This window comes from Mycteria americana, chromosome 20 (genome assembly GCF_035582795.1).
Source record: "Mycteria americana isolate JAX WOST 10 ecotype Jacksonville Zoo and Gardens chromosome 20, USCA_MyAme_1.0, whole genome shotgun sequence".
Classification (NCBI taxonomy): domain Eukaryota; kingdom Metazoa; phylum Chordata; class Aves; order Ciconiiformes; family Ciconiidae; genus Mycteria; species Mycteria americana.
The window spans coordinates 1,525,417-1,552,945 of record NC_134384.1 but is presented as its reverse complement, the minus strand read 5'-3'; the positions used below and the strand labels follow the sequence as shown (position 1 = coordinate 1,552,945).

The following is a 27,529-nucleotide window of genomic DNA, read 5'->3' as shown; positions in this document are numbered from 1 at the left end:
GCAAAGCGTCTGTCACTGTGCCGGGAGCGGCTGCGCCATGTGCATGGCGGGGGCCTGCATGGGCCACCCCTCCTGGTGGTTCTGCAGCAGGCGGTACAGCTGCTTCAGGTGAGCCACGATGTTGTCCTTGATGTCGGGCGTAGAGATCTGGAGCCGCACGCTGCCGCTGTCAAAGGAGCGCGTGAAATCACCGGAAAACATTTCGTAGATCATCCGCGCCACAACCGGAATGACCTGTTTAAGAAGAAGTCGGTTGTTTTAGCCTAATGGTCACACAGTATATCGCTGTTATTTTGCAGGAATCCCCTGCCCTGGATGCCGGGGATGGTTTCCACAATAACCTAAAGCGCGCGCGCAGACTGATGCTATTCGGCACGCGTAGCATTTGCCGTGACAAAACGCACCAGCCCTGTTGGGGTTTCCCAGTGTCAGTAACCACGACAGAGAAGAACAGGTCTCTGCTATCTGTGGGCATCGATCCAGAGCCAATGCACCGGTCCCAGCAAGGCTGGCACGCGTCACTTCAGAGCCTCAGCTCGTACCTGAACCACAATCAGCTTCCTCTCCCTGGGTTTTCCATCAGGCCATTCTTCTCCAAAACAGAAGTAGATCTCATATGGTGGCTGCTTCTCAATTTGTCCTTTCTGATGGGCAATCAGCTCTAGGAAGAAAAAGCAGAATGCTGCAGGGTTGTCCTCTTTCGGTTAGAAACACTCACCACATCCCACCTCATTACATCATCCCAGGTCTTACCTACACCCTGTCCTTTGCCAGAGCCACCTCTTATACCTACACAATTACAGCTCATTTCTTGAACCCAGAAGAGCCTTCTTGAACAGCAAGGCCCACCAATGTTTTCTGGAGCATTAAATGAGTGCACATCCATTTTCTTCTGATGCGCACCTGCTCCATGGTCCGCTGAAGTCAGGGAAGCAGTGGCCCCTACCCAGGCTCCATGCGAGAGCAAACTAACTGGTGCATCCAGGCTGAGCCCCAGTGCAGCCCACCCTTTCCAAGCGTGCCACCAAGTGCCCAGACCAGTATCCAAAGCTATTCTCCAGAAGCAGAAGCTACCTACCGCTTAGGAATGTTTCCAGACAGAAGAGTTTGACTTTCTTTTGCCTCTCGATCAAATTTGGTGTGGTGGAGGAGGGCGCACAGGGACCAGACCAGTACACCTTGCACTGGCAGAGCCGGACAGCGTAGATGGCATGGCCACTGACCTCCAGGATCAGTCCCCTGTCCATAACATCCAGCAGCCGACTTGTGAAGATCTTCTGCCTTTCATTGGTGATTTGCTCTGTTCCTGGAAACTTTACTTGCTCCAAACTAATAGGCCCAAAGAGCTCTTCCTGGTCTGGCATAGGACCCAGCTCTCCGTAGAAAAGTCTGCATCCCTGCGGGTTGCTTACAGTTGTCGTCGGTCCAGTCTCTTTTCCTCGATATTCAAACTTGATTTCTAGGTCTGTCACTGAGAGAGAAACTGTCAGTGTGGCTTTTCCTGGACCTTTGCATGTACTGTCTCAGCGGTAGAGACACACCACGCAATCCATGCTACAGTCACAGGGATGTTTAACCTATACACAGTTCTCCATGCTCACAAGCAAACAGCCGCAGGAAAAAAGTCAAAACACTTTTTTTAAAAAAAAAAAAAAAGTACAATGACAGAAGCACTACAAATCCATATACATACTTGGCAGGGAGCTGATCCAGAGCTCAGGGCTGCTGAAGAAGTCATGCTGCAGCGCAGTTGGGGGCATTTCCATATCTAGAGGTTCATTCTTTGGCCACACAGCTTCAGGGCTGCAGTTTTCTGCAGTGGCTGGAGCCATTGGAGAATCTACAAAAAGGAAACAATTCTTCAGTAAACCAAAATTTTATTTCAAGCATGTAACAATTTGCAAGCAAATACCTTCACTAATACATGAACCTATGCCACCAACCATTGATATTAAGAAATGGAAATGTCTCTTGAATAGGGACATGCTGAGATTGATTCAACTCTTCCTCTTCTTCCTCATCAAGATCATTATCCTTTTCATCCCATGGAGCTGAGCCAGTGGAACCTGCAAACAAGCACATCCTTGTGGGTAGTCGATCAGTGTGGAGCACTGCAGTGCATTTCTTGAAAAAATAATGTAATCTTCCTATTGGCTTTGCACACTATTGGAAATCCATTTTCTGAATATAATTAAGAAAAGGAAAAATCTGATCTGTACAACAGGCTATTTTCAGTTTAATATATAATTCTAGAAAGCTAAGGAAACAGATGAACTATCTCCACCATTGGACTGTTTAGCAGAAAACATACAACTGTGTACAGCTGTATTAATTTTAGTGCAGGTACACTGTGGTTCAAAGTCCTCTTAGCTTAAGTGCAGCTGGGCTTACACACGGCAGCTGCCTTCTGCTGCACACAAAGGCAGCTTGAGAATGCTGCGGAGGGAAAGGAACTCGCGTTGGACAAACGCCTGCTCAGTAACCAGCCCTGTGTCAGCAAGGCCCTCACCTGGATTAATGATTGATCCCTGGGACTGTGGGATATCGCACACTTCATAAATTTTAATAGGATTCATGGGCACCTCCTTGGTGCCATCATACATCAAATTAAATTCCCGGCTTTTGTTAAGAGCACATCGGAGCTGGGCTTTCCACTTTGCAGGGTCTGGCTCATCGACTCCTTCTTGGTACTTTCCCGTTTCCACAGCCCATGCCTGGGGACAAAGTACACTGTGCTCAGTCCAGCCCTCTCAACAGAGCAGCTTTTATCAGAAATCAAATTTCCAAACAAATTCACTGTAAAATCCTTCTCTTGCAGAAGTCTTAACAACAGGTCTTCTGATAACAATGGAAATTCCCACTTTAATAGCTTTTCCCATTAAAAGAAGGTGGAGAAAAAAAGATGCAAATCCAAATTTCCAAAACCCATCAGCAATTCTGAACATGCATCTTCATACAAGTTAAGAAAGTATAAATTGTACAGGATTGTGCACTGAGTGTTTCTAGGTGTCTCGGGTTCAATACCAAAAGTCAGTTTTGACAGCGAGCCATACCCTGCGTAGGAGGAACGGACTCGGTTAAAATGGAGTGGGAGAGCAGCCACAGACATGCAGCTGGCCCTCTCCCTCTCTCACCCCAAAATCAGACTATCAGCCCAAGATCCCTCCAAGGCAGAGGAGGTCAGAAACTCCTCAAAGGAGCGTAGAAGTTATAATGAATCCCTTGCGATAAGAACATTAAGGACAGCAGCGATGAGTATTGGAAGTTTGTGGTGGACCTCTTAAGATTTATGTAACAGTATTTAATGGTTTGCTGCTAAGAACAAGCCAGCTACCACATCCTAAACCGAGCAGATGAAGCAAATAGCAGCAATCTTCCAGGGCCCACGCAATCAGACATTGTCTGGCCTTCGGTGGTCGGAAAGGGTTAAAGAACTCAACACCGTTTCAGGCAGTGCCAAGCTTGGCATCCAGGTGCACAACGTGGCTTTTCTGAGGTCAAAGAAATAGGACAAAATGTGCCTGGAAACAGCTACCGAGATGCCTATCCAGCTCCTGGGCCAACAATTCAACCCTTTGTCTCTGTTTAAGAGCCGTGCTATATCCGAGCTCTCCCCTCCCTCACCTTGAAGATGGTGTTCTCCTCCTCGTGCTGCGGGCTGTGCCGAGTTGCGTGCTTCCAGGGGATCTGAAACCGCTTCGCTTCTCGGTTTAGCCAGATAAGGCCGGGATACATACCGCTATCTACCTGGGCTACCAGCCATGGCTTCAAGCGAACTCTTCGCGGGTGTAACGCCATTGTCTGCAAAAGACAGGGATAATAGTAGACCAACTGCTACAGGTTAGTTGAGACTCATATGCTTTAAAAAAAAACAAACCCTAATTTCATTAAAAAGGACCCTATGCCATGTTACTGCTATTGTTTGTTATGTTACTGCACGTTGAAACGACTAATTCAGATGCAGCTAGATGACTCTCCTGCCAGGAGGAGTTACCAACGCATCACTAAGCGGGGACCATAACTGTTACGAGGACAACAACTCACCATTAAATATCCCAGTAAGCAGAGACGGCGCGTTATTTGTCTTAACTGAGCGCACAGAGGGCGAGCCCCAATCGAACTGAGCTGTAAACGCTGCGCAGGAGATAAAACCACAAACAAGCCACAGCAAGAACAGGCAGCAGAATTTCAAAGCCTCCACGTACGCCTCAGCGAAGGGGCCTATCTGTGGAGTTCTTCTGCAGTCGTGTCAGGCTTGCATCCAGCAGAAAAACTACCACGCGCTGAACCAGAGGCTTTTGCCCCAGTTGAGGTAAAGGCGGAAGCATCAGGCTGAAGCGGAGGGGACAGAGACAGACATTCCTCTGAAAGTCATTTCATGACTTTTTCATGACCGCTCCGAACGCAGTATAATCATTCACAAACATCACTGACCTCTAATAACCAGGATGTTTATCCAGAAGGACATGAACTGCAAGTCTGCCTGCACTCATGCTAAAAATCAAGTGATGTTGACTTAACATTTAGGTTTTTTAAAGAAAGCAATGCTGCAGTTAACTGATCGAATCTGTTGCTGTTCAAGTAGCCCCGTGTTGCTACTACATTTGCAACCAACCAACAGTATTTTCTTGTGCAGAACAGGTACAAAGCCAAACAAACGAAACCAATGACTGCAGGAAGAGACAGCATTTCCTATCTTTAGATTTTGGGAGGGGACTTTTATGCCACACGTGTGCTTAGAAGGTGTATCTCCCACATTCATGTGTAGGTCTTGAAACAGAGGTGAGAAATGACAAATATTCCCATTAATAAAGCAGTTACGGGATAAATAAAACCTTTGCCATAAGCTCTGAATACTGCTGCAAGAGTTGCAAAATGTGTCTAGTAGCAGAGATACAGGAGATTAAAAAATCCTATCCAAGAACTAGTCTAGGAACAGGTTTTATTTGTTCAAATACCTGCAGATCCCATTCAGATGCAAGCGTTCACACAAAATGAATCTGAACACAACTTATTTTATCTATTAAGCAAAGAAAATGTTCAGATTCAATTTCAAATCATCTTTAAATAATAGTTTGAAAATGTGCTTCGTCAAGGACCTGGGGATGTTAGCAGACTGCTTCCCAGGAGCTGCAAAGGATCAGAAAGCAATCAGCAAAATCATTTTTGTGCTTCTGAAACACCGTTGTATTAGTTATCCATGTTGAAAATCCTATCGGAATTAAACTTTCAGTAGCGTGTTTGCAAAGACACAAAGTCCAGGTTAATCCTGGACTTAGAATTGAGACCAAAACCAGGTATCGATTCCCTCACAAAGGAAAAAAAGTGACTTCTCATTGTAACAAAGAAATCCTAACTAAAGCTTGTTTCCACAATCCCTTTTACACTTAACTTCACAAGCAGTCCCCTCTGCTTCTAATAACAGACACTGCGTACACACACATTTGCAAGACCAAGAGTAAATTCAAACCCACGCACCAGGGAGAAAAATTCATGCCTCTCCCAAACAAAATACATTCGGTCACACGGAGGGTGCGCTGGCGCTGCCGTACGAGGTTTGAATTGTCCCTCAGATCACAGACAGCGTCTGTCAATACGCGACATTACAATGCTTTATGACCTTTTATCACCAATGACTTGTTGACACAATAACCAACAGCAAATCAACTTGAATCCCATTGCTTGGCTCAGACGGTGAGTCAGCCTCTTACACCCTTCAACTTCGATCCAGCAGGGTCCACTAATGCCAGAGGCTGCTCCCGCTCCGAGAGCTGCTAGGGTGAGCTCGGGGAACGTCTTCGCCCTGTTAATGGGATTTGCCAAGGGAGGCTTGGCCCTCGCTCAAGACTCCTCGGTGCACGTATCCAGGAATCCTCCAGTTTGCTTTATTCCCACTCAAACTGGCTGGTGCGGAAGGGTAATGAGCACATCCCTGTGCTGCTAGTGCATCTCTGGTCAGTGATGTAATTATTCCCTGTACCCCAATTATTATTAACTAAGTCACACATTTTTCCTTGGAGGGGAGACATTCACCCCAACAAGAACAACTCAAGCAAACTCAGGGACAAGCAGGCATCCCGCAGCCACTTCCCCGACGGCCGCAGACGAGTGACCAAGGTCAGGGACAGCCCCAGTTAACTGCGGTGACTCGCGGGGCTCCGGCACAGTGCCAGCCAGCGTAACAACGCACCGCGCACCAGGAAAACACGACCTGAAGCCCGTCTCAGCCTTGCTGCACAGATGCCTTCACTCTCTGCCAGCACACCCAGGCATGTTCAGCGCTCCCGCTCCACCCCGCTCACGAAGCTTCTCAGGAAGGAAGGGGTCTTCTCTGGGTTCATCGCTGCGATACCACAGACCTCATTCCTTGCTCGTTACCTTTGTTCGATTACATTATCCTGTATTTCATGGATTTGTATTCTTTTTTTTTCCAAAGACAAGCGGCTCAAGCCTTAACATTAGCGTTCCCATAGAGAAACAGGCTGAATTTTCAACCGAGTGTCTGATACTTAATCACCTCCCTACACGGGGAACCCATAGCTCCCACGTTTCAGAGATCCATACATCGCTTTTCTTGCGGCCGCCCGTGCTCCCCTGCCCTGCACGGGGCGAGCCGCACACTGGGATCACGATTAACGCTTACAGTTCACGGCCCCCGCGCCCCCCGCTCTGGTAACCTCAGCCCTCTGCCATGCCCGGACAGCACACCGAGTTGGAAGGGGCCTCAGTTGTTACAGACCATTCGGGTTCTCGGGGTGCCTAACAGCTGCGGTCCAAAAACTGCTGCCGGTGAGAGGGGCGGGGGGCAAATACTATCCTTGCCCTAACTCTAGGCCTCGGTTTACGCCAGCTTGAAAGACGTAGCCTAGGGCTAACGCAGCGCAAGCCGCGGGAGCAGATGGGGAGGGGAGCAATAAATAGACATTTTCAGCGGGCTTGACCCTCCCGACTGCCTTCGGCCCGCACGACCCCCCCCCCCCCCCCGGCCCTGCCGCCTCCCCTTCCAGCCGGACCGGGACGCTCCCGCCGCCCCGAGCCGCGGACCTTCCCACGGGCCCCGCGCCGGTCCCGCACCCACCCCGCGCACGCCGGGTCCCTGCCGCCCCGCGTGTTCTGCCGTTCAAACCAAGCTCCCCCCCGCCACGGCCCCCGCTCCGCCCGCCGCGGGCGCGGCGAGCAGCCCCACGCGCAACGGGGCTCGGCGAAGGGCGCGGCGCGGTCCCCCGAGGCCGGGCGGATCCGTGGGGCGCGGCGGCGGTCGGGCCGGGCCGGGCCGGGCCGGTCCCGCCGGGCACCGCGACCCCCGCCCCGCGCGACTTACCCCTCCGGCGGGCGGGGACCGGCTCCGCGCCCGCGGGGGCTCTCGGCCGCCCCGCGGAGCCCGCGCGTGGGCGCAGCGGCGGGGCGGCGCCGGGGAGCGGGCGAGGGGAGCGCGGCCGCGGCGCACACTCGCCGCCCGCTCCGCCCTCACCTGCCCAGGTGCGCCGGGCGCAGCCGCGCCGCCGCCCGCTCCGCCCACGGCCGCGGGGGTGGGCTCCGCTCCGCGCCCGCGGGGCTGCGGCCGCGCCGCCTCGTCCGCCCCCTCCCCGCGGGTCTCCCGCAGCGGCCGCAGCCCGCCGTTTTACCGCGTCCCCCCTGCTCTGATGGGCGAAGGGGCCAGATGCGGAAGGTCCCGCGCTCGTCGCAGTCGAAAGCATCTTCGGCCCAGCCGGTCCGTGGCGCGGAAGGAAGGCAAAACTTGAAGCCCGCTGTGATTCACGCAAAGCCGCGGGCACGCAGTTTTCTCGGAAGAGCGTAAAATGTTCCTCTCCTCCGCCTCCCTCCCCTGCCTTTGGCTGCGAGGGGGCTCCGCGCATCTCCCCTCCGGCCCGGCCGCAGCCTTCCACCGCAGCCTCCGCCGGCCTCCCGCTTCATTTCTTTTCCTCGTAGGTGGAGAACCGTGACTCAGTGGTGAATCTTGGTTTCAAGAGATCACACAACGCTTCACTATTCAGTTTCAATGAAGCAGAACAAAACAGTGGGAATTTCCCTTCTCCTTCCCATCGTGAACGTGATGGATAGTGCTGAATCCTGATTTTTGAAAGGCTGACTCACGGCCAAAGCTCAATCCTGTGCCAAGACTTGGGTTCCAAAGTCTTGCAAAGTTTTTTAAGTCTTCACACAGAGAGAAAATGTAATTCTGCATTTTTCTTGGAAAGTTTGCCTCGCAAGGTAGGTAGATATTTCAGGCTTCATTCATCGCTGAAATGGAGCCACTCAGAGGTAACATTTAGCAGGAGTTTGTCAGCACAGAAGAAAATCTTTCTGGCCATAAGCAAAAGACAATAGGTGACACTGAAAGGTTAGCGTTTTCTTTGTGGGATAGCACTGCAATGGTGGAGTTTGATGGGTTTGGTTAGTTGTACCTGACCATTTTTGATACGCAAAACAAGGGACGGCTGCTCCTGTAATAACACCTCCTACCGTGTTGTTACTCCCGCTGTATCAAAACGCGCAACGGTATGGCCAATTTGGTGAGCAACTGAGAAGAGGTGCACAGTGACATTGTGCTGAACTCCCAGCCAAAGCATGAGGGATCTTTGATCTTTCCTCAAACGGGTCAGCACAAAAGCTGCCGTTCATCCTCCCTGCATTCCTCCTGTCCACATGTCCGTCCTGCCTGGTGACAGGTAAATTTAAGGATGCTTCAGATTTGCTTTCCTTTGCGGTCTGATGCTCGGGGAGCTTTGGAAGCAGACGCCCGCAGCGATGCTGGACGCTCACCCGCACGGCCCAGGCTGTCTGCGACAGAGGGGCCGGGAGCAGCCCTGGGCAGGGCTTTGCTCTTTCTAGGCCCACTGCACGGACGCTTGAGATTGCCCAACCCACGAGAGGGGTCTTAGGGCAGGTCAGGGCTGGGGTATTTAAAACCATGGAGCAATGCGGCAAAATGACTAGGCAAGGGCCGCTCCAGCGTGGGCGAAGGATCTAGTCTTGCTCCAGTTTCACTGAGGTTGGTCCTCTCGTGCCTGCCTGCACCCTGCCGCCTTCGTTACAGCCTCTGCTGCCTTCGCCGAGTGCTAACGCAGATGCCAGACAAATGAGTCCTCCCAGCCCTCTGCAGGGTTTGGTTTTTTTTTTTCTTGAGTTTCTACCAGCCTCTGCTGAAGCATGTGGCAGCATGTTGTGTTAGTGAACTGACAGGAAATAAGCTGTCTTTTTCCATGCTCTTGGCTGGGAACCTCTGCAGCTTCTGAGCTGTATAGGTGATAATCTAGGGCTAGCTCATTAGGCAGGACATGTAATCAGATGTTAACCTGTTTGCAGCTAATCATCCAGAGGGTTCACTCTGATATGATATATAAAGCATTGATCCTAACCCTTCAGGCAGCCTAAATAGCACCATCCTCTTTCTCATAGTGTTTTCTAGAAATCACTCTTTTTATTTTTGGTTTTCTCTGCTTATATTTACCTCTACCTGCATCTTTTTTTCAAATCAAACGAAGAAATCCTTTGGCTGATAAACTGTACTTCATGAAGTGACATTCTACTGGCTGAGAGACAGCAGCTCTGTCAGTACAGTCGGCAGAGCACACGCTTTGGACAATGAGAGTATATGCAGAGGAATTTTCATACCAGGAGCTATGAGATTTAATTTATTTCAGTGCCAAATTAACATCAGTACTTTTATCAACACGATTGTATGTCATGATACCTGCAATAGCACCAGCTAGGCTTTGTAACCCAGGTCTCTTGCAGTCCTTTGTTCCTAGCTGGAAAAGATTGTAGTCATCAAAACAAAGGGGAACCATTTTCTCTCCTGGGAACAGATCACTAAGTTCCCATAAGGCAAAACAAAATTATGCAATGAGGCAAGACAATGTCCTGGGCATGTGGAGTCTTGTTGCGTGCTCTCAGCGCTCACATTCCAGCATGCAGCCTCGGTGCAGGAGAGCAGCACAAAATGGTGGAAGGTGGAAGGCTTCACACCAGCCCATGCAAAACTCCCCAGCTGCGCTGCAGGAAAAACTGCGATGAGCCCTCCCCAGCCCTGTCCCGGCAGCAGCACCTCCACTTCTTGAAAGCTGTTTGCGACCCAGAGAGAGAAGCCATGCCCTCACCAGATATTAGCCAAGATGACTCAAGAAATATCATTGAGGGGAAAAGTGATTTCTTGACATGGTATGCATAACAGAGCATGGCGAAACGGAGAACGCGACAGAGCTATTTTATGAACACCACAGTGCCCGGGGCTGCCACAGGCTTCTGTCTAGTAGGTCTAGCTAAGGGGCAAGTGCTGGGGGATAGATCCGGTATAACTTTTTTTGATGAGCCAGACCTCGAGCTGCTCTGCAACAGACAAGTTATCTTAGACTTAGGGGCTGAAGTTTGTCTGAAGCATTTACAAAAGGAAGGATTGAGTTTATCAACCCTGTTGCATTCTTCTAGGCACAAAGATAAACAAACAGGATTCCTGTACATTATTAGATAAAATATATACCTTTTCATTGAAAGAGAGCAGTCTTAACCTTTCTGGCAACTCCTCTGGTTCTTCCCATCCATCTCCATGCTTCTGCTGTACTGCCTGTATACTCTTCTTGCTTACGATGCTTAAGTGAAACCATGCATTGCCTGGGCATCCTTATGCACAGAAGTGCGAAGTTATGCTCTACTCCTGCAAATCTGTGTATATATATATACGTGCACACGCAATACCACCGATGGGTTACTTACAGGCGTGAGGAGATTCAGAGCAAGCTCTGTTCTCACAGTGGAGTATCAATTGCTGTACTGTTCTGCAGTGTCAAATTTTAGACTGATTCTTGACCAGTGTTTTTCCATGTGAGAAATTCTTTTTTCCAAAGCAATGAAAAAACTGTTCCAAAAAAGTGAGCAGCTTAAATCCTTCTGGGCTTTAGTATAGTATTATAAGGAGGAGTCTATTGTTTCCAATTAATACTGCTCCAGTCCTCTTAAAAGAAGAATCCTATCTGGATGCCAGGCTGGCTCAGACAGGTAATTTCTTTCCAGCTGGCACAGATCATGGCTGGATTCGGCACACCTGGCATGGTATGGATAAAAGCTGGTGGCCCTGGTGAGAATGGGAAGATCAGCAGGTTGCCTGCAGAGAGCAGAGCCTGGGCTCTGGTGGTGGGTGGCTGTGCGGTCCCCGCTACCCGGCTGTGGTGAGCGGCTGCAGAAGGGAAAGGGGGCAGGCGGAGAGCTGTATGTTGTATCTGTAATAAAAGTGGTAAGCAATGTGCGGTGGTAAGGGTAAGCAGGAAAAGAATTTCCATGGAAAAAGGCACAAAAGGGGGAAGGGGAATAAGGAGAACCCAATGCTTTAAAAAATAGGGAAATAGAATGTTAAAATGTTCCTGTTATTTTTAACTGAGATTTTAAGAATGAATTGTGAAAATAAGAGAAATACGCACATTTGTGTCTATGTGCATTTACTAGTTCTCTCAATCATTTTGTAGAGTGTAAAGTCTATGGTAGGCATTCAATTAACTTCAGGCATTAGCAGGTTTTTTCATGTGAGCGGTGGTACTTGTACGTGCTTATGTTGTCAGGATTTGCTTTCTGTAACTGTTGTTTGTAGCGTGCCCTATTTCACTGAAACACTGAGCGTCCCCCGCAAGCAGGTAGCATGTGCCAGTGTGGAACAACTAGTGTTAGGGAAGTTCACTTACAATCCCCCTTTATTTTTTTTTTCTAGAAAAACTACAGTAAAGTGAGTGGGGTTGTAAGTTGTGTGTAAAGGGAGCCTCGGCTCCCAAGTTCTTCGACACGAAGGTATTGTGTGTGGAAGGACCCTGAGCCTCTGGAGCCTGCTCCTAAATAGGGCACAGCTCAGAACATCTGAAGGTCTCCGTGACTCATAGGTGGGAATCTCCTAATGATCTTAGTTATTTTTATACATGCCTGATACCGCATGTTACACTGCCCTAATGCAGAGAAGCAATTCTACAATCGCCAAGCGAGCACACAAAGCTGTGGTGGTGAAAACTGTAGGAGAAAAAGAGGAAGAAGAAACTAGAACATAAAAAGAAGGTGAAATAGCAAGACACGGTATTAACATCAAATAAAGGCACAAGACAGCGAGAAGAAAAAGAACAAAGAAAAAGCAACTAAAGGTAATAAAAGGACAATACAAGCAAAGGACTTTGGCAGGGTTTTCCTTTTGTTCCTTCTTTTTTTAATCTTGCTTTACGGAGCAAAATGGGACAGCAGTTCACCAATGCTGAAGGGGAGCAAACGGAGATTGATGTTGCTGAATTGCAGGAATGGTATAAGAAATTTGTGGTTGAATGTCCCAGCGGGACCCTCTTCATGCATGAATTCAAGCGGTTCTTCGGGGTCCAGGATAACCGTGAAGCAGCAGAGTATATTGAAAACATGTTCAGAGCTTTTGATAAGAATGGGGTAAGTGGTGAGGAATTCTTACAATTATTTGTCTAATAATTTGCACCTTTTCAGTCTGTAATTGGAGGTGTTTTGGTGCGGTTCCCACCCTTGTTACCATGCTTCATGAGACTAAGGCAAGGGCCATCGACCTGCTAGGGTAGGAGAAGGAGCACACGCTGCACCGCTCCGTATGGGCTGGTATGGATTTATCCTCTCGTAAATCTGTACACCAATTAAGGACAGAATGTCCCCTTAAGGGACTAAGGATGGGTTAAAAGGTTGAAATTTGGGCAAACTGAGACAGTATTGTTGAAGGATCCTCAAATAGCCGAGGTTGCTACATGGGAAAAAACCCCTATCTGTTATGATAGAGGGGGAATTAAAGTGAAGTCCTACTCAGGCTTGCTATACGTTGGAGGAAGTGTATACGTACAGTATGAACAGGTGGCATGTAACAAAATATTGATTTTAGCTGCTCAAAAGCTAAGGAATGCTGAGCAATTCAGCCTTTCTGGTTTTGATTCCCTTTGCTGTATTTGTCATCAGACACCTGGGAAAAGTGGGCTTTCTGGTTTAGTAGCAGTTCACGCATACCCATGTATTGGTGCAAAAGATAGCATGATGCTAGCCTGTGATATTTTAGATAGTCAAAAGAAATGTAATATGGTTGCCTTTCTCATCTTGAAATGGGTAAGCAATGCTTGCCAGACCGTTAAATTTTTTTTCCTGAAGCTCTTGATCATATTCCGAGTATGGGGTTGTTGCTGTATATCAACACAAGAAAAGGGGAGACAAGTATGTCATCTCTCAGATATACCAATTTCCCTTAAGCTTCCTTTGAAACCGGTGGCAAAATCACATTGAGGTGGCAACAAAATTCAGTTTATGAGAAAGGATTAAAAAAAAAAAGCTAGGGAAGATGTGGGCAGGTCAGGCTTGTCTCAGAATTTGAAGTTGGCAAAACCCAAATTCCTGCAAAAAACTGGAGGTCCAGGTCCAAATTCTGTTATGAAAGCTGGGCAGAAAGGGTTGCAGAGCAAATGGTGTGCATAAAAGGCAAAGTCCCATTCCTAGTTTATAGGAGTTTTTCTAATAAGACTGAAAATCTGTTTTTAAGGGATGCTGGTACTTGCATATATTAAGAACACTAAATTAGGCCTAGATTCATGTGTTTGCTTAAATATGCCCATGGTATATAATCAGTTGAGCAGGACCTAATAATCTAAAGGATTATTAGTAATACGGTAAGAAAATAAAAACACTTCCTCAGTTGTCTCTTTATGCTTACTGGCCTCTGAAGCCCAGCAGCAGCAGTTTTTGCTCGCAGTCACTCCAGAGCGTTTCAGCGCCCGCAGCAGAGCGTGCGGGGGGGAGACGCGTAGCCCAGGTCTTCCAGGGGGGTTTGCTACCTGGGTCGGGCGGCCTGTAAGGTGACGTGGGGCCCTGGCTTGGCCCTGGGGATGGTGTTGGTCTGCATGAGAGGCATCTGCTAGAGGCTGCCGAGGGAGCCCTGCATCCCTTGGCTGTCTCTGAAGTTTTTAGGAGGGTGAACGCCTGATGTAAATCCTTTATTGTGGGTGTTCTTGCTGCCTCCTTCTGAATGGTGACATTTTCATTGTCTGTCTTCCTCGGATGAATCAAGATCAAACAAGGGGGAAGGATGGAAGAAAGGGGTGACGGTTGGGTGTTGGTCTCATTGGTGAAGCAGCTGAGACTGAGAATGGCAATCCCTTCCCAAAGAGTCAGTGCCTCCTGCACTGATCCTCATCTGCCTCCCCATCCTCCCTGTAATCTGTGTTGTCTTGGGGTGTTTAAATTGCTCACTTCTGGAGTCTTGGTGGGTGTTCCCCCTTATTGTACTGTAGGAAAACTGCTTTGCTCTCCACTGTCACTCCTTGGGAACTTATCCTTGGTGCAGAGGGGTATGGCTGTACTTACTGACGGTCTTGGACTGGCACAAGTCTTCTGTAAAGTGGACAATAAATAGCTATCCCATGGAGTATCTTCTTGGCAGTTTATTTATCTAGGTTTCGTAAGCAGTTTTCTATCAACTGTATCCAGTTAAGTGCCATTCAGCTGCTTTTCTGTTTCTACAGGATAATACCATTGATTTTCTGGAATACGTAGCTGCCTTGAATCTTGTTTTACGAGGAAAACTGGAACACAAGCTGAGGTGGACATTCAAGGTATATGACAAGGATGGGAATGGCTGCATAGATAAACCTGAGCTGCTGGAAATTGTTGAGGTAAGTAGGCATTGCCTAATTGCTTATTTAAGCAATCACAGTTCTTTGGCAATGTAATGATGTATATGGTTTTTGTGATAATCAGGTTTCAAGGCAGCTGTGGGCAGTGATGGAGTGAAAATGCCTGACCTTGGTGAAAGGGTCACGTACTCAGTGGTTTGGAGACTGATGGGGCGGCTGAGGGATCAGTTAAACCCACTGTGGGCAGCCCGGCCCCTGCTGCTGCTGAAGCTGTCCAGAAATGCAGCATCTGGGTGCTGTTGTGGGGTTCCTGCATCTCTGCTCTGCCTTTCCTTTCAACCTTTTTACACCGAGACTCATTGCACTGGCCAGTGGAAGAGGGTTTCACCCCATGCCCCTTACAGGAGCCAAGTTTCCTGCCCGAGTAGCTGGTGAGAATACACCAAGAGGCACAAATTGGTTCAGAAATCCCTGTTGTAATTATTCCTTTCTGGGTTTCTGTTATGTTCTGCACTTAGTTTTAATTGGGGACTGTGTGAAGGTGGGAGAGGAGGCGTGGGCTTAGCAGACAGTCAGACACAGGTACCTGGGTCCTCACTTCAGGTAAATGTCTTGGTGATTGTGCTGGAGTCACCCCTGCACCACAGGTGCTGTTACCCTTGCACAGCAGTACTTGTGAGGCTTAATCCATGCTTATCAAACATTTTAGGATCTTAGGTGAAATGCAATATCAAAAAAAAATCAGAAATTGAGTCTATGGAAAGCAGGTCTTTTTGGTTGGAAAGTGCGACCAGGTTGTTACCTTCAGCACCAGCAGGCATGGGAGCATCTGGGGAGCTTGTCTGGGGCAGGGTCAATTACAGTTTTGAGGTCAGCCAGGAATTGGCCGGAGCTGTGTTAGGCCCTTGCTAATCCCCTCTCTGGGAAGACTTCAGACAAACCCCTTCAGCCTAAGGAGTGAAGTTAATAACAAACAGGTGGTTGTCATGGGAGGAATAGATAAAATCTGCCCCTTTCCAGTGACAAAGTGGAACAGAAAGTATGGGTCAAAATATGTGCTAATACAGGTTTGATCTTGCAGCTTGGGCACAAGTTCCCTGGGAGAGAGGGCTGGGTAAGTCCAGATGTGCCCAGCCTCAGATATTAGAAAAAAATCCTACTCAAAAGTCAGATGATTTTCCCATCTGTGAAACTCTTGCCTTGTTCTCTGCAAAGGAACCCTGAGGTCTGACCAATATGTGTAAGAAAAATAGGAGGGCAGCAGCTTCAAAGAGCAAATGAAGTAATCCGCGGTGAGTGAGAGCATAAGGTCGGAGGTTTCATTAAAGGTCTGAGGCTGCTGAGTGGCAGACCTTTCTAGAAAGGTTAAAACCACAGCCTTTGTAAAAGACCTTTACACTGTTGGGGAGATAATGGAGTTCACCACTGCTTTTCATTTGCCAGTCCTTCTCCTAATCGGTGAACTACTTTTCAGTCTATCTACAAGCTGAAGAAAGTGTGTCGGTCGGAGGTGGAGGAGAGGACTCCATTGCTCACACCGGAGGAGGTTGTGGACAGGATATTTCAGCTAGTGGATGAGAACGGGGATGGTAAGTGATCGATGGCTCAGATCGCATTCATGCGTAATGAGAAGTTATCTGTGCTGGGCAGGCTAGCTTTAATTACAACTATCAAGAAATCACTTAGGACTATTAGGTTACTCATATTAGACATATTGGGTTTGGTTCTGGTCTGTTTGTTAGAATCAAGAGTAACTTGGTGCAGCAGGAGGAAATAATTTTCATTGTTATTTTAATGTAACATACAGAGGGGTCACTATTCTGTCTGGATTTTGAAGCCACACAGATCTTGTCCTCTGAAAGCCCTCAGTAGCCAGAGTGCAGGCTGCAGTCCCAGCACAAATAGCCTGAGTAAAGACAGTGGCTACAGTCAAATGGGAGCTCGCAGGATCAGGCTTGCAATGCTCCTGGAGCAGCATGTGTGAGCTAATGCAACATTTCATGTTAGCCGAGGGGATGGGGTAGGTGTGAGTGCACTGGGTTACAGCGTGGTGGTTTCTTTCAGCTAGCTGGCCTAAACTCATGGGGAAATGAAGTATAGCTTTTGTCTTGTTAGCATACTTTCTGAAACATAGATGGCTCTTTACTTTCTGCCTTCCTCTTCTTATCTGTCCTGTTTTGTCTCCCCATCTTGTGTCCTCCTCCTCTCACAGGGCAGTTGTCTCTTGACGAGTTCATTGATGGGGCCAGGAAAGACAAGTGGGTGATGAAGATGTTGCAAATGGATGTAAACCCTGGGGGATGGATCTCTGAGCAGAGGAGAAAGAGTGCTTTGTTTTGAGGAAATTCAGTTTTGATACAGCTGCAAATGTGATGCTGACTACAACTGTGGCTCTCTTACTCCAGGGTGGTGGTGGCTTTCCTTTTTTCCAATCTCAGCATCCAGACAAAAACTTCAGTGGTTTAAGAAGCCATATCTCAATCCAAAACCCATGTGCTGCATACTTCTGGTACCCAGAGACTATTTTTGGCCCATGAATAAGTCTTCCTGTGTACACAATACTGTGTTTGCCAGCTCTGGTTTTTGGTTACACCCCAAGGAACAAACTTTTTGTGGCTTTCTGCAGCGGGTCCTGGGCAGGGTTTTAGTCTGACGACAGACGGGATCGGGAAGTGAGAAATCCTGACACAGTGGTACCGCCTCCAGTGCAGACTAGTGTTTGCATCATGCATGCCTGCAGAGATACAAACACATCAACCCAAAAGCGACAACGAAAGAGGTGCTCTGGCAGGCTTTATACATTCAGGATGTCTGTGTGCGTGTTTAGTAGACTATGCTACTGCTAACGTAAAATTATTGAACACCAGCATATTGCCCTCAAAAATGAGAATTGGATTATAAGCGGTAGCCAAGACAGTACACAGAGTTGAGGAAAACAACGTGTGGGCTGGACAGGTGGAGCAGTAACTCTCTGCATCTCCCTCCTGGGGACCAGAGTCTGCTCCTCCTGCCTGTTCGGAGACCTGGGTTTCTGTGGGGCTGGAAAAATGCTATTCCCAGACACGGAGCAGCAGTAGAAACCGTACCTCCTCTTGACAGCCACACTTAGAGGACGGATTTGCACAATGTGATTCTGCTCCTTTTGAGCCCCTTTTTCGTACTGAATCATCACTCTAGAACAGCTTTTCCTGCCCTGTGAAGACTGAGCTCAAGGAGCTCCAGGACTTTCACTGCACTGGGAGAAGTTTTGTGTGGAAGGAGAGATAAGGGAAGAGCAGAGTTTTGCTTGGCGGTGTCTCTGCAATGAGAGGATTGGGGCTGCTTTATCGGCAGGACCGCAGAATGGAACAAGTGACAGAAAATCCAAGTGAGTGACTGAAGTAGTACGGTGGCTTTACACTGGACTTAATTTAACCACAGACTATAGATATAAAACTTGCACAGGTTGTAGGCGAGCTCTGCTATTCTAACCCATATTCCTACATATATACATGTATGTGGAAAGAGAATTTGGGTTGAACTGATATTTTGGTTCACCTTTATTGGATTTATTTATCGGTTTACTTGCAAGAAAAATTTCCCCAGGAAAATAACATGAGTTCTGTCTTTTAATTTTCCCATGGGATCAGTGGGCCAGGTCACATCCATGAAAAGACTTGCAATCCCTTTTTTGTGGCCTTTAATTATGACTGTAGTATCTTTCATTAGTTGATTAGTCTGCTGGTTTGTGGTCTTGTCAATTCAGCTGATGTTAAATTCAGGGACATGAGGAAGTATTCAGGACAAGACAGTGTCAGCGCTACCGTTCAAATGCATATACCTTTCCACTTCTAAATAGCCTTTCTAGGAGTTTTCTGTAAATACGCTTGCTTGTGGCATGCTTACTTACTAGAGCAGATTAGACTTACAGTTTATGCTGCTGTGAGGCCTCTGGTTAAAGCTCATTCAAGTCAATAGTTTATCAGCCAAAGATCTGAAAGAAAAATCTTACTTCTGACTTGAGGGCCTGGAAGAAAAGATGTACTTTACTGATTTTTTTTTTTTCTCAACTTGTGGACAAATGTTTTCATGGGAGGATGCAAATCTCTAATTCCTTAAATTTCAACGTCTCAACCAGCATAACACACTCTGCTGCTTGCACAATTTTAAAGTGGATGTTTACTTACTATAGTTGCATACTGCAGTTTTACTTAAATGCTTTCAATTTTGTTACTGTGTTCAGATCAGGCACTGAAGGAGCTGTTTGGTGTCCCCCATGCCAGCAGTCCTCTGCCGGGGTGGTAGAGGGCATCCTAACACTGAGCACTTGTACAGTTGTTGTAGAGACTTTGTAACACATGAATTTAATAAAGAACTAATCATTAAAATTCTGTTTCATAGTATTTATTTTTCACTTGGAACGAAGGTGAAGACCTGTGTAAGCATCTGAGTATTGGACCAAAATCGTAGCCTTTGAGACCGACATAACGAATTTAAGGGAGGTGTTAAGTGGAAGAGCTATCCTGGGTAAGATGACTATAAGGCAGAGATGGAGATGCTATTGCAGGTGCGGAGTAGGAAAGGAGTATCTTCTGTTTAACTTCTATGTAGTGATGGTGGAAAGCATGTGTATAACAACAAAAATATTTTCTGAATGGAATTTGAAATAGTTGCTTACAGTAGTGAGCTGACAGTGCTGCAATAAGCTGGCCCCTGCCAGGACTGAAACAGGAGCCTTGAAGAATTTAGGGCTCAAAGTGGAGTGTTGGGCTCTGCAGCGGGATGCCTCCCCCTCCCCTGGCCTGGGCAGACGGAAGGTGGTAACGGTGTACGTGGCAGATAACACTTGTGTTAGTGCTGGCATAACCCAGTGGAAAACTGTTCCTCTTGTCAATTGTGTAATCTTCTGTCAAGAAATAGCAAGGTGCTTTAGTCTTAGTCCTATTTTTAAATCGATAGGTATAAACGGTTTGATCGCCTCCCAAACTCAATTCAACATTTACATCAAGCTGTTGATGTCAGACATTTTGCATAATCCATTTTCCAGACGTACAGCCCAGCTAGAATTGGATTTGACTGATCGGATTTCTTTTTAGTCTAAATGGGGAAACAGGATGGCTTGGAAAAGGCAAATGCCATGGGATGATTTTTTTTTTTCTGAGCTTCTACCATCTGCTCTGATGTTTGATGCCTCTGAAGTTGGGTAGGATTGAAGGTGACATAATCACGTTAGAAAGCTGAAGGTGAGGCTGTTGCTGAAGGTGGCTGATGGGGAGAGGCACCAGGGAATAGGAGCCAAAGGAGGTATCGCATCCTAAAATACTCGGGAAGGTGCATTCCCAGGAAAGCACTGAGCAGTTGAAATATTGAGGCTGAGAAGGAAGGATGATAATAGCATCTAATGCTGTGCTTAGCCATGCTCTTCCTTTGCCTATGCACCTGATGTTCCAGAGGGGAGGTTCACTCACGGGTAGCTGAGGAAAGGCTTGTGTCCAGGTCATTCCCAAAGCACCCCTGTGCAGCTCCCCTGGAAAGTGTGTTGAAAAAGAGTGGCCATGCCAGGACTTAGCCAGCCCAGTGCTGATCGCTATAGGGACTTCTTGTGCTCTTGCCGTACTCGGTCATTTTCTCACAGCGCCCGTGCTCAGCTCTGGCAGTATGGGGAAAATACTTCTTTCTTTCCTCCTCCTTCTCTTCAAAGGAAAGTGCACCTCAGGAGTTCAGAAAGTCTCTCAAGCATATTACCCTTAAAGACCCCGTATTTCAAGTAATCTAATGGTATTCTGGGACCCGCTGTGTGATACAGGAACAGGGAGCTGTGCTGTAGGGCAGCCGCATCCCCTGGGGATAAGGGACCTCTAGAAGCATCTGGCTGAGAACCTGTTTTGTTTCATTTCTCTGCCTTTTAGGCCTCACACCCTAATGCACGGGGATGCAAAAGGAGGTATTTTTGCAATTTGCCATCCTCTGTCCCTGAGCTCACCCTCTCGCTTCTCTTTGATTTGGCTGTCTAGGAGCCCGTCGGCTCCACTCCCAGCAGCTTCCCGGGATTCCTGAGCGCCAAGCTGGGCTGGGAAAGGCCCTGAGCAGCCCGGCTTCCAGGCTAGCCCTGCTCGCGGCAGGACGTGGGCGCAGGGCCCGCCTAAGATCCCTCCCAACCTCAAACGGTCCATGGATCCAGGATTTCTGTGTCCCTCAGAAGGCAGATGTGCACTGCAGCTTTTACGGTGTTTTGGCACCTAAACCCCCCTGAGAGAAATGGCGTGGTGCTGCCGAAAGTCACCCTCGGGGTGGTTTTAGCGTAGCTGCAACTCTTCTTAACAAACCTGGCTCCAGGGACTTGTCCCAGGTCACCGCAAAGGGGAGGCAGAGCCGGGACCTGACCTCAGGCCGGTGGTGCAGCCTGGCAGGCCCGCCGCCCCTCTGATGGCAGCCCCCAAAAAAGCCTCTCGCACCTCGCCAGAGAGGCCCTGCTGCCTCCGATCGCCGGTGATGCTGCCACAAGAGTGAGCAATGTGTCCGTGGCTGGCACCTGAACAGCTGCTGCTATTTTGAAATAAATTAATTATGCATGAGTTAGGGCAAAGAGAGTCACAATATTAGTTTTTAATTATTTTTAATTTGCTTTCTTAGAGGCTGAAAAAACATCCTTTGGAGAGAGACGCTGAGGTTTGAAAGGTGCCTTTGGCCAGCCAGCAATTTTGAGACAGCCCTTTTAGAATAACTTCGTCTTTATAAATAGAAACTGGGCTTGTCAGGGCTGCTTCTTGCGGCTTCTTGGGCATGCAGAGGAGAGAGAGGCTGAGGGAAGCACGGGTGGGACCGTGTCTCCGTGGAGGGAGCGTGCACAGAAAGCCCACGCTGAACTCGGCTCCCTCTTCACCGCTGTTGTAAAGACCAAGCGCAGTAAGTTTTGTGCCGGTCGCTTGTGGGGAAGTTAGTTCTGCTGCAAGGAGGAGCGTTACCCGCTGAGCAAACAGCTCAGCCTGGCTCTAACACGATGGCTGCAGCCTGCTCTCTCTTGCACCGGCGTAGGTGGGGTGGCCGGCCCAGCCGGCCCCCCAAAGGGTTCCTCTCCGTGGCCCTTTGGTTTGTGTGCCTGTCCAACAGCACCGGAGCACGAACCAGGCTGCCGGGGGGCAGCCGGACCTGCGGGCAGCGGCGGGGGGCTGCGGCCGAGCGTCCCGCACCCGCTGTCCGTCTGGGCGGAAAGCAGAGGCGGGAGGGAGCTACGGGGCTGCCGGACGGGCCCACCCAGAAAGCAGCAGGGAGGAAAGCAGGAGGTGCCTGGAGATGCGGGTGGGTGAAGCAGAGCTCCAGAAGAAAGAGCTGTAGGACTACGCAGGGGGTGAGGTTTTATTAAAGCACGCTACGCGCGCTCAACGCAGGCGAGGCTCAGAAGAGCAGGCAGCGCTCACGGGATGCGCGAACCTGGGAGCAGCCCCTTTTCTATGCTGATTCTGAAGAAAAGAGACCTCTCCCTGTGCTCGTGCTGTTCTTGCAAAAGAACTACCTTCATGAAGCCAAAACAAAGGTTTCTGCGCTTGCATGGGACAGTTAATCTGTCCTGCTGGGAACAGAATGATTGACTGAAAGAGAGAAAAAGCACAACCTGAAATAATCGTGTAAAATATCTTTATTAGTTCACTATAAGATTGGAAGTACAAAAGCTTCCAGGTCAAACACTGTCGAATGAAAAGGATGCACAGGAAAAATGGTCAGAAAGTTGCTTATGAATTACAAGAATCCAGTGCTAAATAACAAGTCTTTCGGCTAGGCAAGAAAGCCTTCCTCGTGTCCTGCATTGCCTCACCACGCCTGAAACTTGCTCCCATCAGATGAGGAAACTCCTCTCCAGGAGCAGCCAAGGCGCGGGCTCGGCGGGCGGCGCGGGGCTCGGCCCTGCTCTCGCAGCCTCCCTTGTGCGTGCGCTGGGTCCTGGGCGCAGCCCCTGCTCGTGGCACTGGGTAATTAGCACCGGCAGACGAGGTTGCTGCCCCAGGATGCTGTAAGAAGGGGTGACTGGCTTTTATTCCACGGGGAACGGTATTTGAGCCCGCTGTACTGCGGAGGTGATGGCACCCGTTGTCTGCTCAGGAATACTCAGGTACTTGCGGGTGCTCGTGGTGCGGATGCTGCGTCTAGCCCGTCTCTAGCAGCGCACCCCTCCGAGCTGCGTGCAGATGATTCGCTGCCATTGTAGTTAAAACCGCATGATGCTCGAGGGTGCCATGGAGTGTAACTTGCAGGAGAGTTTCAGTTTGTCGTACAGGTCACAAGACATACAGGAATATGCCTACAAACATCCAAAACTTTGCCCTCTCAGGTTACTGCCAGTGCAGCCCTTCCAGATATTTCAAGGAGAAACATGCCCTTAAAGTTCCGATAGTTGTTAAAAAAAGGCACCGTTCTATGTTTTTAATGCTTTTGAACAAAAGCCTCTGCATTCACCACTCTACCACTCTCCTTTTTCTAGCTCATAGATGTTTTTATCTTACATTATCACTAATGATTGCTGATATAATAATAACAAATCAAAGAACAAGTGACCAAAACCGCTGATCTCATGCTCTGGAAATATATATGGAAAGAGACGGTTCAGGTCTGCTTTCTAGGTGTCGTACGTGTGTCCTTGGGGGACCCCCTCTCACCGGGGCCAACTGCCGGGCAGCCCTGGGGTTCGTCCCCCGCGGAGGCTGCGGACGCTGGCGTTGGCCACGGTCCCGGTGTGAATTTTGAGGCTCTCTTGGTGCGTTATCTAACCGCGTCGCGTGGTGCCGCTCCCCCTTCCCAGGGAGGTGAGACTCTACCCCCTCCCTGCTCAGCAGCAATATCCAGAGATCCCCGCACAGCGAAGGGCCCCGTGGCCCCGTTGGCAGCCCCGGGGGTGGCTGCGTGCTCCCAGCGTGACGAGCTGCTGTCACGGCACCCCTGCTTCGCAGCAGCCTTGCCTCTTGCCGTCTGGTGCTGCTGCGGCGGGCAGGGCCGGGGCAGTGCCCGGTGGGCTCCGGGCTCCCCCGAACCGTCTGCCAGGGGAGCGGCACCTTCGGAGCAGATCCTGGTCCCTGCGCTAGCGGGATGGTCTATCGCTGGTCGCACTGGCGCTGGGACAGCTCACCAGTTCCCACAACCGCAACACGTTTTGTTTTAATAATGCGAGGGGGAAAAGTAGAGACGAAGGGAAGGTGTCCCGGGAGTCTACTGGGCAGCCTCCGCCGCCTGCTCCGGCTCGTGCGGGTTCTTCCCATCGTTCTGGATCAACTGGACAATGTGTGTCAGGTCCAGGCTGCGGGTGAGGATCTCGAGCAGCACCTCATCCTTTTGCACACCCTCCATGAACTCTTCCAGGGAGAGCTCGCCTGCGAGAGCACATTCAGAAAAGGTCTCTTAAATCCTGCAGCCTTTCTCCTCCCTCCGCCGGCAGCCTCGGAGCAGCCCCCCGGGAGTTGCACGGACTATAAAACGGGGCCCTTCCTGAGATCCCGGGTCCGCGTACCGTACACCCCAAACCCCATCACAGCTAAACCCCGCGCAGATCCCCACGCTGCCAGTATGAAGAGGGGCAGTTTGCAGTGTCCCCTCGGGCCAGCTGCAGCCCGCGGAGGGGACGGGGAGCTAAACCTTCACGGAGAGCCGCTCTCTGCCGGCTCTCCCCACGTCCTGGTGTTCTGGGACATCCAACGTCTGGAATTGCTCTGGCAGACTGAACTGCAGGTAAGGGGGAAGTGGGAGGAGTACTTGGCATTGCATAAGAAAGTTCCTCACCATCTCCGTTTATATCGATTTTGTCAAACACCATGTTTGTGAATTCCTCAGCCGTCATCGTTTCGTTGCACCGGTTGATAGCTCGAATAGCCTGGAGGGAAAGGAGGACACAGAGGGCAGTTACTGAGCGTTGTGTAGATTTGTGTTCCCATTGGTACAAGTGGCTGAGTGACCGGACGTGAGAGGCCAAACTTTTTTGCAGGCAGTTAGGTTCTGAAAGGAATAAGTCCTTTCTAAAAAAACTGGAGATTAAAATCACTTAAAAAGGCAATCAATGCATTAAAAGATTAAGTGGGCATACTGGGATAAGCCAGGAGCGGTTCACCTCTGAAAATCCTTAGATTAAATTCAAGTGCTTATCTCAGCCTGCATTTCAGTGGAGGTGGTTAAACAACCTGCAACGAGAAGACAAGGGGTTGCTGCGTGTCGGAGCGTGCAGGGGCCGTGGGGGCGTGGGGTGTTCAAGACAGGTCCGGCCAGGGAGGCCAGCCTGGTGGGAGGACTGGCAGAGGACAAGCAGCAAGTTTGGCCAGTGCCTACTAATTTACCAGGGAGTTGTCTTTCGGCTTGGAATATTCCTGTTACAACCTTTCTGTCTACCTGCGTTTAATAACCGTCGTCTGTGAAAGAAACAGAAAAAGCTGAGCCCACTCACTTTGATGATGTTCAGCAATTCTCCCCGGTCAATGCAGCCGTTCCCATCCACATCGTAGAGCTTGAAATACCATCGCAGCTTCTGATCCACCTTCCCTTTCAGGACCAGACTCAGAGCCGCCACATACTCCATAAAGTCTATGTAGCCATCCTAAAAGCAGAAGGTTAGAAGCTAGATGAGATTAAAAGCAAAGAGTCAGGCAGTAAGTCATCTTCCTGGTCACTTTTGGAAGTCCCCACGGGAAGACTTCAGTGTGTGGCCACCACCTTGAGAGCAGGGGCTTGGGGAGCGCAGCAGAGGTGCCGGGTGAGGGTCCCCCGCACTCCCACCAGTTAAAGCCAATGCACCGAACGGTGAGGGCTCCACGTCAATCTATGCAGAGCCCTTACGTGTTGCTAACGAACGAACTCGGCGTGTGTACCTGGCTTGGGGACTAACGAAGCCTTGAAAGCTAGCCTGTGCTAAAGGAATCTCTTTATGCAAAGCAGTGGTAATTCAGAGGTCAAAGAGGAACAGGCTTATGGAGATGAACCCTGATGGATTACCTACCGTTATCCTGTCTGCACACACCTATAGCGCTTTTCTGCTGCAAAGGGGTCTCGCGTGCAAACCTCCTGGAGAGGAACGAACTCAGGAATTACCCCAGCATGTTGCTGACATCTCGGGCTGGGAGGGTGCTGCTCTGTCCCCGTGCCATTTGTGTGTCTGCTTCACATTTGGTCACGTCAAAAGCACAAACGGTTTTATCTTTGACTTTCCTCCTAGGTGTTTGCCCGCCACCAGCTCGCTCCCCGGCGTTAGAGGTGCTCAGCTGGGTCCGCAGCCAGCTCTCCAGCCAGGGTTGCGGTACCGATGCAAAGCTGTGCTGGGCTGAGCTCACGTGCCACCACCTTCCTTCCAGACACTGCCCCGTGACGTTCACGGCTTCTAGGAAGTTTGCTAAAATGCGTAGTGCCTGCCACAGAGCATTTCGATGGCAGATACCGTTGAGATACGAAGCACTTGGAAGGAAAATGGTACGTACTCTAAACCACAGAAAGCCTTTGGGAGGGAATAAGCCAGGGTTTTGTCAATGAACAAAGCCACCGCACCACGGGGCAGGTTCAAGACGAGATCATCTGCTTTATCCCGCTGCTGCAAGAGCCAGATTAGGTATAAATATCTGCCCCGTGCCCAGCAGGATTTCCTGAGCATCGATTCCCTTTTCAGGCATGCATTCAAACATGGGGCAGTGAGCACGGTAAAGGCCAAGGCACAAACAAAATACCTAAAGGATTTAGGGCCTAAATTGTATTATTTCCAGTGGGATTAAGCCCACTAAACCCTTCAGGTTGCCATAAAATATATTCCTCATCTCCCATGAGGTGCAATTTCAAATCATTTGCAAGTAAAAGAGGGTGTTGTTTCCTCTCGGAGACACAGCACCCGTCTGCTTCTCTGGCACCGCTCCCGAGCTGGGAAGGCAGCGCTCCCGACCGCGCGGGTGCTCCGGGACTGCCCGCTCCGGGGTCCGGCACAGCGACAGCCCCAGGCGCAAAGCCTCTCCGCAGGGAACAGGGGGCCCGAGCTCCTTATCGTATGGGACTGAGCACATGTAATAAAATCAATGGCACTGGAATCCATTTATAATTTAAAACAACAGAAAAACAAACCCCATCTCTTCTGTAAACCATAGCTCGTGCCACGCTGCACGACTTGGGAACTCGCTGTTTTCTGCGTGAATGCAGCACTTGTTCTCACGCCGCTTCCTTGTTCCTTACTGTCACAACATTTGATATTTAGGGATTAAAGGGCACTTCATTTCAAAGGGATCACAGACTACCAGATAAACCCCCACTATTTTAACAATTTAAAACTAAGAGGGAAATGTCAATTCTGAGAGAAGTCTATTTTCTCCCAGAACAGTCAGCACGTGATGAGTTTTTGCTGACATTTGTCGCCTTACAGAACTGATTTTACAATTCATGAGGCCGCGGAGAATCAGACCGTACATGCGTAGATACACATCTATATTGCATACACCCAAACACACCGCACGCGATCGCAGGCAGGGAGCAGAGCACAGCCGATCCCTGCCCAGGCTGAGCGGGAAGGACAATATTTACCTTATTAAAGTCAAATGTCTCAAACATTTGCTCAACGTATTTGTTCGCTGCCAGACTCAGGTTTTTCAAGCCAAAAAACTGTTTGAACTCATAGAGGGTGAGCTGGCCAGAAGGACACTCCGTCATGAACTTCTTATACCACTGGTGGCACTCGGTAGCGCTCAGCTCCTCCACGGCTTTCCCATCCATGTTCCCCATCTCCACGCCAAGTGCTGGTCACTTTGCAGCCACAAATGGATGTTTTCTGAAATTTGAGGGCTTTCTTTTAGATTCTGCTTCTTGCCTTTAAAGTCCAAATGTCCCCAGCACTGCAGGGATCACAGTATCGGGAAAAAACAAACTGCCTTGTGCGTGGGCTGTAGCGATTCAGTGTTGGTGGTGATGGACGCGAAAGACACTTCTCCCCAGGAAAACTCAAAAGCACAAAACCC

General features: G+C 49.3%; 2 protein-coding genes across 2 annotated transcripts; one reads left to right on the top strand and one right to left on the bottom strand.

The window, feature by feature from the left end:
- Positions 1-12: 12 nt before the first annotated feature.
- IRF6 (interferon regulatory factor 6) lies at positions 13-24,412 on the bottom strand. Its single transcript, XM_075522011.1, has 8 exons — positions 24,339-24,412; positions 3,625-3,801; positions 2,510-2,714; positions 1,944-2,066; positions 1,694-1,840; positions 1,079-1,471; positions 543-661; positions 13-234 (listed from the first exon to the last, which is right to left on the bottom strand). The coding sequence occupies exons 1-8, from the start codon at positions 24,339-24,341 to the stop codon at positions 13-15; spliced, it is 1,389 nt and encodes a 462-aa protein (XP_075378126.1). The 5' UTR covers positions 24,342-24,412.
- GUCA1B (guanylate cyclase activator 1B) lies at positions 12,202-16,934 on the top strand. Its single transcript, XM_075521645.1, has 4 exons — positions 12,202-12,405; positions 14,484-14,633; positions 16,069-16,183; positions 16,807-16,934. Exons 1-4 carry the CDS (start codon positions 12,202-12,204, stop codon positions 16,932-16,934), a joined length of 597 nt encoding a protein of 198 aa, XP_075377760.1.
- Positions 24,413-27,529: the final 3,117 nt, after the last annotated feature.